General features: G+C 32.8%; 1 protein-coding gene across 1 annotated transcript; it reads right to left on the minus strand.

Moving 5' to 3' along the window:
* Window positions 1–5,714: 5,714 nt before the first annotated feature.
* On the minus strand, window positions 5,715–8,486 carry XTH28 (xyloglucan endotransglucosylase/hydrolase 28). The gene is made up of 4 exons (XM_048117070.2): window positions 8,122–8,486; window positions 7,917–8,017; window positions 7,341–7,549; window positions 5,715–6,528 (listed from the first exon to the last, which is right to left on the minus strand). The coding sequence occupies exons 1-4, from the start codon at window positions 8,309–8,311 to the stop codon at window positions 6,042–6,044; spliced, it is 987 nt and encodes a 328-aa protein (XP_047973027.1). The 5' UTR covers window positions 8,312–8,486; the 3' UTR covers window positions 5,715–6,041.
* Between the last annotated feature and the right edge of the window lie 5,350 nt (window positions 8,487–13,836).

Consider the following 13,836-nt stretch of genomic DNA (forward strand, 5'->3'; position numbering starts at 1 on the left):
CCGTATAGAGGTAAAAAGAGTTATATAATCAAATTTAGGAATATCGTGAAACTTTTTAAAAAAATTTGTTTTATATCGTGAAACTTTTTTAAAAAATTTGTTTTTCTCCACGAATTTTGAACTTGGCATATAATACCACGAACTTAAATAATTGTTGAACTTTTTTCACCGTCGAAAAAATCCAACAACATTAAAATGAGATGGATCTGGCTTTTAGAGACTTTGTAATCACATCACTATCATTTTTCAGTGGTAATAACAACTGAAAGGTAGCCGGATTTTGTTGCTGGTTGGAAAATTTGAGTAACTATCTAAGTTCATGATATTATATGTCAAGTTTAAAGTTTGTGGAGAAACAATTTTTTCAAAAATTTCATGATAATTATTAGGCTCTAATAACACCTTAAATATAATTTCTTCATCGTAATTGAAAAAATAAAACTCGAAGAATATCCGTATAATGTTGCGTGAAGGGCACGAGCACGCTTGCATGCCATTGGTCATGATGTATGCGTCGCAACCAAACACACCTCATAAGCCACACTTGCGGGCCATCTCGGCAGCTTCCTCATCCACAACAACGGTCGTTGGCCGTTAATTTTGGCCAACTCCCAAAACATCAACTTTTGATTATCTATAGTGTTTTGTACACTTAATTATGTTTAGTGGAAGTCTTGATATGATTTACGGTTCATCAAATGGTACTAGAACATGTCAATCATTCATTCTTTTTTCAACAGCAAGTTCTTATAAAATTGGAGTGCATAGTAGTAGTACAAGTCCATAACTTAAAATTGGAGTTTAGCAGTTTAGCACAATATCAAAATCAAATGTCAAGCACATCCATATTAATAAAGTTGAATAAAGAGCAAGACTATGGTTAAAGAAATACTATATGCTTTTCTTAGCACAACTCCACGTGTGGTTTATTCTCGAAAAACTCAACACTAAAGTCAGACTCTACATATTTGTAGTCAGCGGGATAGATGATGACAGTTATGTGCTATACAAAAAGGAACTAAAATCTATTGCACATCTTTTTTTAGTTGCAAGATACTCCCTCCATCCCATGAAGACAGTTATGTGCTATACAAAAAGGAACTAAAATCTATTGAACATATTTTTTTTAGTTGCAAGATACTCCCTCAGTCCCACAATAATTGTCACACTTCATTTTTATCATAAATGGTAAGTAGGTCTCACATTCCATTAACTCACTTCACTTACATTTTTTTATAAAAAATCAATATAAAAAAGTGGATCTCACACTCCACTAACTTTTCCAACTAACTTATCTTTATATTTTTTAAAATTCGTGCCCACAATAAGAGTGACAATTATTGTAGGACGAAGTCCAACAGCTTATGGTACCCATATTGCGAGCGATGAACATCTCCATGTGTCTCCCTAATTAATCAAATGCATATCTTTCTCTCCTGGCCTGGTGACCCTTTAAAGATATTGAAAAAATAATTTGGACGGTCATGTTTTACGTTATATCATGGTCTATAGGGGACATCCACAATAGGTTGTCTTTCAAAATTTCAAACCCATTTAGAGGTTGAGAAGAAGTGACTTTTTTTGGCATCTTGATATTCTGATAAAATTAAATTGATAATTCAAGAGAGAACTAAATATAAGACTCATAATAATAGGGAATAATAGGGGAGTGATCAATTGCTAACTCATCATTTAATTGCTAACTACAACTAATTTAAGGCCATAGGATTTTAGAAAACGTGTGGTCTACAATTTGCCACGTGTAATTTTTGTTTTTATTAATTAAATCGAAAAAGATAAAAAAAAACTCCAAATTACGGTTTTGGATGAAAATGTCAATATAGTGTTTCGAAAATATCAACTCAATGTTTTGAGAATGTCAACACAATGTTTTAAGAATCTTAACTTATTGCTTATATTGACATTCTACATGTATTATATTGACATATTTTATATAGTATGTTGACATTTCTGCTGTACGAAAAAATTAAAAAATTTCGAATTTTTTTTCAAGTTTTGACGTCGGAACATATGCATGTAGGATATCGTTGGAATCCTTATAAAATTATCTTTAATTTGATATATGTTATATGATTTTAAATTTGGGATTTCTTTTAAAAGTTAGTTATAACTAATTTTGTAGTTAATTGACATTAATACCCCTATTGATATTTTTTGTGCATGATATTAATACTGAAGGGTTGAAAGATCATCACCTTTAATTTAAAAATCTAATGCCTATTATTTAGTTGTAGTTGACAATTTAGGGGTAAGTTAGCAATATAACACACCCCCATAATAATATTAATAAATAAAGATGTATTTTTTAGTCCAACAAAATACCTTTATAATGAAAAATTCTAAACATAAAAAAAAAAATCAAACTAAAGAAAATAAACTAAAAAAAACTCTAATTAATTGAAGAAATAAAATATCAAAGTCAATTAATATTGGTCAACAACTTTCCATCTACTTAATTTAATTAACTAGAAAATCGAATAAACCCCTAATTTATAAAAGGAAAGGAAATCAAGATATTAATTCTAACTATATATGCATCAGAGTCGCCTACGAAGCTTCCCATTGTATCTGATTTAGAGCCACCCACAAAGCTTTCGATCAACTCGGATTTGGAGCAGCCCACAAAGCTTTCCATACACTCGGGTTTAGATTCACCTACAAAACATTTCATTGTCTCTGATTTGGAGTTCACTGATGAGGTTGATAGTGCCGCAAATACAAACTATTTAATGAAGGATGTTATGTTATCTGTCCATTTCAAATGAGATAAACAATTAGTAGGGATTTTGAAGCAAAATTCAGCATCGACGGACGATGCTTTTTGGGTTTCCATCTTGAGGACAAGATATATTCCAATAGCAGGAGAGTTGATACTAATTTTTATAAGGAATGATATGTTACCTACCTTATGTGAGCACCACTCTTATTTGACGCACGTTTAACGTTGTTTACTGAAATTTTTAATTTCACAAAATTCATAAAAATCAAAGCTTGATTTGTTATTTTATTAATTTATTTGAAATTATAGAGAAAACGAGCAAATCGACCATTAGGTTTTATGAATTCTTTGAAATTTAAAATTTCAATAACATTAAAAAAAGTATTAGAATTAACGAACAACTTAAACGTGCGTCAAACGAAAATGGTGCTCACATACAGAGCTCGCATAAGGTATGTAGCATATCATTCCTCCTGATATCTATGCCACTTCATCTAATTTTCTCCATAAATCTAGAATATATTATTTGGTCTATTATTACTAGAATATATTTAGTCATACGTTTTTTTATAGATGGATAGGATTTGATATGATTTTATTTGATTTATTTCCCTATGATATCTTTTATATCTCCGCATAGGGATGTCAATCTAGCCCGAAATCCACAGGTCGACCCGAGTTACCCGGTAAAATCATAGGGTTAGGACCGGAAAATCGACCCATATTCAGAAGTGGGCTACACGGGCTAACCCGTTCAGGTCGGCGGGTTATACAGGCTGGCCCGAGTGGGTTGCGGGTTAGCCCACGGGTTGAGCATTTAATGTAAAATATAATTAAACTTTTGGATTATATACTTATACGAAGTACATTTGGTAATATCAATATTAAATATTGTACAACATTTGATATGAAGAATATATGGTAATTATGTCTTCTCTCTCAAATTAAGTTAGGGTTATATGAAATGCATGATTTCCATTTAATTGTAGTCAGATTCATGTGTGATATTAATTAAACGATACGTTTATCTATTTTGTTTCAATTTTCAATTGCTATTATTTTCTTTCTCTTGATCACTTTGATAATACTTTACTATTTGCGACAATCTACTTTTTAATAATTTAGAATATTTGATTGGATAGAAAGTAACATATAAGATTACTATTGACCCGAATAGCCCGTGGGTTAGCTCGAAACCCGGAGATTTAGGGTTAGGGCCAAAAATTTATAACCCGAAAAATTCACAGTCCGAACAACCCGCACCCAAATAGCCCGACAACCCGAGTGGATTGGCCCGAACCCGAGCGGGTTAACCCAATTGACATCTCTATCTCCGCATGTTATCTATATGTTGGAGTCTTTCATTATAATTTAAAATAAAGATTTTTTTTTTTTTTTTTTTTGCATTCTCCTTTACAGTTTCTCCACCCGAATAATTGCTTTTTAGTCTACTCTCTTCCCTCTTGAAAGAGGAATAATTTCTCCGAACTAATGTTTCCGAGAATGACATGTAAGTAGTCGAGAATGACGGGACGTGTGGCTCCGAGAATGGCTCGTCGATAAAAAAAGTTAGCGTTTTACAAGTACTTGGAATAAAAATCAAATATTTATGTATATCTCCGAACTTCATCTTCATTCCTGAGGTTTCCCATATCACAAAAATCTTCAACCAAAAATCTATAATTCTTATATCTTCTTCTTATAAGAATATAAGAATATAGAGTTAGTGATCTATGTCGAGACCAAATAGCTGTGTAAATTATTTCGATCTTCATTAAAAACTCATTTTACTTCAGTATTGTAGGTATTATTTCGGTCTTCATTAAAAACTCATTTTACTTTATTGTAGTAGGTATTATTTCGGTCTTCATCGAAACTCATTTTACTTTATTGTAGTAGGTTTATTACTTCATTTCGGTACATAATTCAACTGATTTCTCAAGTTGCACTAGTTTCCTTTTTGGGCGTCCCAAGTTATTTGCACTCTTTCCTTTTTTACCAAAAGACAAAACATCTAATCACTCTTTTTTTATTCTATCATTTACTTTACTCTCTCTTATCTTTCCTACTTTTTTCATCTCTCCTATTTATTTAATATAATTTCTTAACCTCCGTGCCCAATAGTAAACGTGCGATTAACCCGGGACGAAGGGAGTAGTACATTATAATTATTATAGTTAACATAAAATACAATGTTAGTCTATCTTATTTAATAAAGAATTACTAGTTAATATAGTTATGTGATAAGATTAACATGATAATTTTTATTTAAATTCATCATTTTGTCTTTTAAAAAGAAGTAACTAGCTAGGCTATCCTCAAATTCAGATTCGATAATGAAAGTTAGAGTCAAGCAAATTTGAAAGTATTGTCAATGTAGAGATTGGTCGGCCAAATATTCCATACATTTGTCGGTTAAACTTCCTCTAGAAAACCAATTAATATTTAACCACATTTGATTTCATTAATTCAAACCAAATTATATTAACTATTTCTTGACTAAAATTTCTTATTCCGTCAACAAATTTTAATAATACATAATCTTTAAAAAAATTTAGAATCTACACTATCTATAAATTAAAATCCACTCATTATATTTTAGTGTGTAATACTCAATAAATTGAATTGATTAATTACAAAATTAAGAGGATTCAATAGTTAATGGAATTAATTTTAATTTACGCTATTCGAACCCATATGTAAACTCCGGATCATGTTTAAGAATTAAGACTACATAGAATCTACTCCATGATAGTAGATTTTAAAAATAGGCCCACATTTTTGGGAGATGGGTGTGAACAGAACAAGTCTGACAATTCAATGACTGAAAGAGGCCTTCAAACGTTATAAAAATCATAACAAACAAACATGCTTTGATAGCATCAACAATTTCAAATAAATGGAATCCTATTCCCATCACCTCCAAACAACCCCACCATATTTCATTTAAATACTACCCTAATAACTCCACATGTTATATTATTTCATATTTATTCAATCAAGGTGGTGCTCCAAATGTTCCAAGTACACAAATTAAATTCACCAAACATAAATTAAACAATAAAAAAACCAATGAGGAGAAAACTTGATGGGAAAACAAAGGTATGAAATGAAATCTATACAAATACCCCCATCATATCATAATCAATGCCCCCCATATAGAGGAATAAATCTTTTACCATATGCTTCTTCTTACCCTCTATGTGCTTCTATTCATTCCTCAACCCACAGCCACCACAGCCCTAAATCAATCCGGAAAGACGACGACGGTGGCACGCGCCCCATGAGGCCGACGGCCTCATCACAGGGAGGATGCCCCCGCCCGGACAGGCCTAACACGGACGCGGTGGTGCTTCTTCTGGCGGCGGGCACCACCGAACACAACAGGGTTGAAGGCTCGAAGCCGCTCGGCCTCCTTGGAGTCGATCACGCACTCGGAGAGAGGGGCCTTGTATCGAGCACGGTCGTAGCAGTACGAGTATTGCATGTGCTTGTTCCTGAAACTAGCCATCTTCGTTCGCTGTTGGCTTCCGATGGTGGGGGGTGTCAGAAGTGTGTCGCATTCGGACGGCTCGGTGGGGTCAACAGCGCATCCGTGGAGGACGAAGTCGGAGAACTCGGCGATGTAAGGGGCATATTTGTAATTAACTTTGTATTTGCCTCCATTTGTGGCCCAATCGGATCCATCCCATATTGTTGCATACAATGACATTGGTTTAGAAGGGAAGTCCCCACCCATGGCTTCTGTCTTCTTGATCTCTCTTATAGGAACATTGTCGACGTAGAAGCTGCAAAAACACGCGATAAAATCAAACGGGATGCTATCAAGAACGGGGTTATACGATTATGAAAATGCACACTCGTGGCCAGAGAATAAAGGCAAGAGCACCTAACCAATTCTTGTTATATGTTGGGAGTGATAAAGGAAAGGGAAAAGTGCAAAGAAAAAGTATTACCACAGTTAGCAGATTGGAAAAGCAAGGAAAAAGAGGATAACAAGAATCAAGATACATGTTTCCCTTTACTTGTCATCTCACAAATCAAAGTGATAACATTACAAAGAGAATCATCCAAGCTTTTAAGACATGATATAAAAAAGTAAATAGTTAAGAGCTAGGCTGTCATTGCAATCCTATGCTACACCAAATTTCATAATGAATTAAGGCCAACTTGATCATGAACTCAAATTTCATTTCAAAGACACTATATATGCACAATCAACAACCAAGAAATAAGTGAGAGCATAAGAAGGGATCAAACAAGACAGCAAAGGCTACACACAACATATGTACTCCCAAAAAAGGAAACCAAGTTTTCTACCATTGCTTAGAAATCGAAAGGGACACAACAACTGCAACTCCAGAAACAGTTAAAAGGGGTGAAAAAAAAACCCAAAGCATGTATGTAAATCTAAAACTACCCACAGCATCAAACAAACCACAAGCTGTTTTTGCAGTGCTCAAACAACAACATTTCATCACCTATTCCAACATTATCAATATATGCCAAGTCTATCTCTTCATGATACATCATCAAATCAAATGCATACGCAACAATAATAGGTTTGAATTTAAATTCCGTGACGAAATTCAATACTTACACAATCTCATTCTCAGTCCAGAGGATGCTATATTGGTGGAAATCCTCAGAGGGATCAAACCAGAGGCCATATCTCTCCTCTCTCCCAGTGTTTGTGCTTCCATTTCCATAAATATTTGTCTGAATTCTCCACTCTTTACCCCTAATGTTTCCCAAGAACTCAAAATCGATTTCATCATGGTTCTTCTCATACGTGTCAGCGTTCGACATCTGTCGTGATAAACAAATAAAAAAACCATCTTTGAATAAATCCAACCACGAACAATCCAATTAGGTCAAGAATCTTGAATCAAAATTGCATGTGATTTCATCAATTTTTTATTGGATGGTCACAATTGTACTTCGGTTGAAACATCATCTATATTCAATTTCTCATGAATAACTCATAAAAATCTATTCTACCATGCAAAAACTCATAGATTTTAACCATTCAACACCATTCAAACGAAACTGGCAAAAACTGATGGTGCAAAAATTTAGGGAAGCCGTTCAAAATTGGTCTTTGTGACAATCAAAGACACCATTTTTATTTCAAAACAGAAAAAGTTTTTATAAATTGTTGTCAACTGCCACTTACATAGAAAGCAACAACAACACCAGCTGTATAATCTGCAGGAAGCTTGATTGAAGCACTGAAATAGCCATGAAGGTAAATGTCCTGTGACACAAACCCAGAACCTGCACACACACACCATCCATTAAAAATCCAATCTTTACGACTACAAGCCAAAATTTATGCCAGAAATCACAAAGCAAACAAAGAAAAGGACTAAACGACCCACCTGTTCTTTCGTCCAAAGAGATGTGAGCAGATTTCCCATCTCTAAGAACCATGAGATTTCCATCTCCAAAGAGGTGCGAGTAGCCTTCATCAAAGGCTACTATTGGAAGGTTTCCGGAAAACCCATTAACCAAGAGCGCGAGAAAGGCAGAGGCGAAGGCAAAGATGAAATTTTTATTGCGAGAAATCATGGCTCTCTGTTATAACCAAAACAGAGCCCTTAAATTTTCAGGATTATAGTACTTGTGTGGTGTTGGGTATTGAAAGAGAGCCCCTATTATAGAAGCAAATTGAGTAAGTGTGTGCACGGGGGGGAGGTCTCGAATCTCAATCGCTGCAGCAGAGAGAGAGAGAGAGAGAGAGAGAGAGAGAGAGAGAGGCGTTGGAGAGGAAGACACAGCAGCAGCGTGGTTTTATACTTTTATTGTTGCTTAGACAATATACACAGTTTTTTTAGTCGAGGGTGTAGTAATTACTACTACTAGATTTTAGTTTTTAAAAAACTTTTTCAAAGTAATTGTATTTATTTCCTTGAGGTATATACATAATTCGATTTATAAAATTATAAAATTAGAAAAGGCATAAAAAATAGTTACCATAATAACTTTTGTGGACAGAAGAGATAAAATATCTCTTTAAATTATCTTTTCAAAATCAAAGAAGGTATAAAAATTAATACTGGAGAAAGAAAAATTTTGAAAAAAAATACTGCTACTATATTACTAGAATTTATTTCTTATTTCTATTTACCTCACTGGAGATGCTTTGAGGATTAATTACTAATTTACTACTACTACTACTCGTTTTCCCTAAATGGATGAATAAGCAAAAACTAATAGCCAACTGTACATCCTAATTGTCAATAAAAATATTTTGAAGTTGGCATTTAGGGTGCCAACTCAGTTGGTGGAGTGTGATTAGGGTACCTTCAAATATTTACAAATATGTCCTTATAAATGCTTTTCTATTTCAAAATAAAAATATTTAGTAGTAAAATATACAGTTGCAAATTGCAATTATGTAGAGAAACTAAGCTGTAAAAATAAGGTTGAAGTCGTAATCAATCATAAATAACTGTTGACTAGTTTTATATACTGCAGTTAATTTCAATCACAATAGGCGGTACTGTGCCTACCAAAGTTACTCGTCGCTATTTTTGTTTAAATTGACCACCAAAATCTTAAGAGATTTGTGTTTATTTGCATTTTTAGCCTATGTATCAAATTATAAATCTTAGGATATATTTGGCTGAATTAACACAATTTTGTACTATTTAATTCATTAATTCGTAATGTTTATGTTAGTTCGAATAAGCAAGAGAAATTACCAATATCTGTTTCAATTTGAGGGTAGATGGATAAGGTGACAAAATTATTGCAAACTCGAAGCGTACCTTCAAAAAGGATCTTTGTATTAGATTTGAACATTAAAATAAATAAGTATAGGAATCATTAGGACTACAGGACAATTATGAATCACGACTTTGGGGGCCAAAAAGAACTTTTCCTTTTCCAATTTTATCATAAATAAATGCGAAACATATCGCCATAAAAAGAAGCATCACTGCCTTAATTACGTGTATAATACTTTCTCTAATCTCCATCCTTGATTACTCGTCACTTTAATTCATCATAAATTTTATGAGATTATGTGCTTCCCTTTTATTCGTCATAGATGTGGAGAATAAATTTTAAGATTGTGTGTCTCACTTTAATACGTCATAAATATAATAGATATAAAGAATAATGAGTAAAAATTTAATAATGAAGTAATGGATATTATTTCCATATTAATTTAATAATCAAATAAGAATAAAATGAGTTGGTGGAATTAAGTTAATTTACTAAAAATAGTAAAACCAAAACGTGACATTTAATAAGGTTTCAAATGAAACAAAGTAGAATACTACTCCGTGTAATAGAAAATCCAGGGAGTGTTGTAATATGACATCGTCACATTAATTTATTATTCTTTTCTTTTCGTTCCACAGTAATATGGTCATTTTGCCATTTTGATATGTTCTATAGTAATAGAGTCATTTCATTTTTTAAGTAAAAGTCAACACATTTTTCCATATCTATTTTACTCTCTCTTACTTTATTCTCTCTTCATCTCTCTACTTTTTTCATTTTCTACTTTACTCTCCCTTTACTTAACTCACCTAATACAATTTTTCTTAATCTCCGTGCTAAAAAAAATGCCTCCATTACTATAGAACGGAGGGAGTACTAATATTTACTCCCCTACATTAATTGTTTTATTCCGCAGATTTTATTTCAAATAATCATCCTTCGCAATTACACTCTGACACAAACAAAAATAGAACTAATATCACGCTCACCCAGAGCAAATATTACTTCCTCCGTCCCCAAAATTTTAACATAGTTTACTATTTCAGTTCGTCTCCCAAATTTTGACACACTTCACTTTTTACCATTTTTGATAGTGGACCTCATATTCCACTAATTCATTAATACTCACATTTTATTATAAAACTAATGGAGTACTTTAAAAGTAGGACTCACGTTCCACCAACTTTTTCAACTCACTTTCCATTACATTTTTTAAAACCCTTGCAGGGTCAAACCGTGTCAAAATTTGGGGAACGGAGGGAGTATAATATAATAATTGTATAATGACAAATCTTGAAATATTACTAATATTATTACTCCCTCCATTCCTTAGTCATTTTGTCATTTTGGTACGTTCCATTCCATAGCAATCGAGTCATTTTTCTTTTTAGTAAAAGTCAATACATTTTTCCGCACCTACTTACTCTACTTTACTCTTTTTCATTTTCCACTTGATTCTTCCTTTATTTAACTCACCTAACATATTTTTTCTTTATCTCTGTGCCCGAAAAGAAACATCTCCATTACTATGCGACAGAGGGAATATTAATTTGTTGTTTTTGCATTCCTGACCACAAAACCGCGGACTGCCCCAGGCGCCGCAGCTTCAATCGAAGTTGGTCTTATCCCCAAATTACCCTCGGCAATGCAGCCAAATAACATATTTGCCCCTGTGGATTCCTACTGCTAGTAGGAGCTGAGGGTAAAAGGTGAGGGACGTCTCTCGTTAAAGAGTTACGCGTGGTCCGCCACGTGGCCGGCGAGCGGAGAATAAAAATGGATTGCCGATCCAAACTGAAGTGAGCAACGAGTAGCTCCACGTAGGAAGGGGTAGCCGTTGCCACGTGGGCCCCCCCGCCTGCCAGACCTGGTCGGTTTGTAAAAGTCAGACATGGACCGAAATCTAAGGGGCATTTTCACGTCCATCTTAACGGCGTTAACTTTGAGGGCCCTATTCGGTGAAAAGTTTCGAATCACAGTAATAAAACTTTAATGCCATACAAAAAAGATAAAAAATAGTAGTACTACTACAGTAGTAGAAATTTGTGTGCGATATAGGGAGTAAAAATTTAATTAATTTTCGATGAGATTGAAGGAGTAGTATAGTAACTTTTTCTATCACACGAAAATATTTCTTTTTTTTTTATTTGTCTTATTGAAGATGTCATGTTTCTATTTTTTTTAAAAAATTCTCTCAAAACACAAAACAAAACTTTATAAAATCTCTTATTATTTCATAAGTATGACAACTTTTATAAAATAAAACAAATACTAATATATCTATGATGATTATTAGATTGGCAGATGTAATTAGGAGTACTAATTGGAGTATGATTTAATTGTAGTATGTGCACTGTATATTCGAAAGTTTTGAAACATATCTAGCAAGGAAGATACGAGTAGATTGAAGTCGTAGAATAATGGGTTTTGCATTTGGAAACTTCAATATGAGATAATATCTTATCAAATAAAAGCTTGCTTTACATGAAAGTTTAAAAGATTTGATACATCAACTAGGATTGGGTCCATTGTACAGTATACTTTATGGAAGCTACTCCCTCCGTTCTATGTCATTGGAGACAATTCTTTTTTGGAACATAGTTTAAGAATAGTATGTTATGTGAATGATTAATAAAGTAAAAGAAATAAAGTCAGAGAGACAAATATAAAATAAAATAAGAGGAAGGATTACATTTGATAAGAATAAAAATGACTCAACTGTGTTTGTAACTTTTCAAAATAGAAAAATGATTCTATTAACATGGAACGAATGGAGTAGCATATTGTGTACTTTATTACAAAAAAATCCGGCATGAAAAAATCATATATTTATATTATTCCTACTATTTAATTTTAATTATATCTTATTTTCGGTATGACAAATTTTATCACAGATAGCGCATACCAAAATTTGTTATATCAGACTTTCCACATTAATTAAAATATGATATTTGGCTTTTATAATATTATTTAGATTTTATGGTTTAAAAATGGAGTGTATTTTATATACATAATTATATTTATATCTCATAATTGATATTAAAATTTGTAAATATATTTATATTTTACCGTATATACCGAAATTTCCGGATGTCGTATTATACCATGATATATGAAAATTCATATGGTTACTTTATCAAAAAATTTTGGAAAATTATTATCCCGTTTTGAAAATCATGGTATACCGAAAATAAAACTCCCTTTGTCACCTTATCAGAGTCCTATTTGATTTCGACATGAGTTTTATGAAATGTAAAGAAGAGTGGGTTGAATAAGTTAGTGAAATATGTTTCTCACTTATATAAATACTCCTTCCGTCCCAACTAAGTTGAGTCAAAACTGTTGGGCACGGAGATTCAGAAATTGCGATGAAAAGGAGGAGAAAAGAATAAAGTAGGAAAAATAAAGAGAAAGTAAAGTAGGTGATGAATAATGTAAAAATAATTAGATGTTTTATTTTTTGTTAAAAAAATAAATGACAGGACTTAGTTGGGACATCCAAAAAAGAAATATAACTCAACTTAGTTGGGACTAAGAGAGAACTTTATAATAACATATGATTGGATTTGGAATAATTTAGAGGAATGTAGGGCCTACTCACCACTTATAGTAAAAATGAAATATGACTCCTAATTAAGGACAAATAAAAATGAATAAATTTAGTACTCCCTTCGTCCCATAATAGATGTCACACTTTCCTTTTTAATTTGTCCTACAAAAGATGTCACATTTCCATTTTTATAAAAAGTTTCCTCTCACATTAATATAAAATTTTTATTTTCTTTCTTCATTTAACGCACAAAATCTCCTAAAATCTCGTACCGTCCCATAAATGGAACGGAGGGAGTAATTTTTAATTGGGACTAAGGAAGGAGGTTGTATTTACGTTATTTTTTTCAGTACGAATATAAGTTGAATTGTAGTCATTGAATTACTTTTTGAATTGTAGTACTGCGTTATATATGTCAAATCCCTTTATTTTCTCCAACCTTTTTGTCTTATTTAAGTGACAAGACATTAGGAAATTAATGTGAGCGGAAATTAACTGGACTATGACCACAGTTTAGGTCAAAAGTTTTGGATAATTTATCTGCATGTGTAAGAGAATCCAAAGGGTGCATTTTGATTAGAACCGGTGGATGCACTTAAGAGTTTCCCCTATAGATGGTCGGACCAAGCCATAAAGTGTGGCCAAGTCACAAAATCGTGGTCGGGCCACCAATATCTACGTTTCCCACTATAGTGGAAATGGCCAAGCCACCAAAAATTTTATTTTTTCCATTTTGTTTATATTTTAATTCTACTACAATAATAATTGAAAAAATGCATACGAACTAAAATTAAAACAAAATCTTCGTTGTATT

Source organism: Salvia hispanica, chromosome 3 (assembly GCF_029641045.1).
Source record: "Salvia hispanica isolate PSC_SH4W2 chromosome 3, Shi_PSC_v1, whole genome shotgun sequence".
In the NCBI taxonomy this organism is placed as follows: domain Eukaryota; kingdom Viridiplantae; phylum Streptophyta; class Magnoliopsida; order Lamiales; family Lamiaceae; genus Salvia; species Salvia hispanica.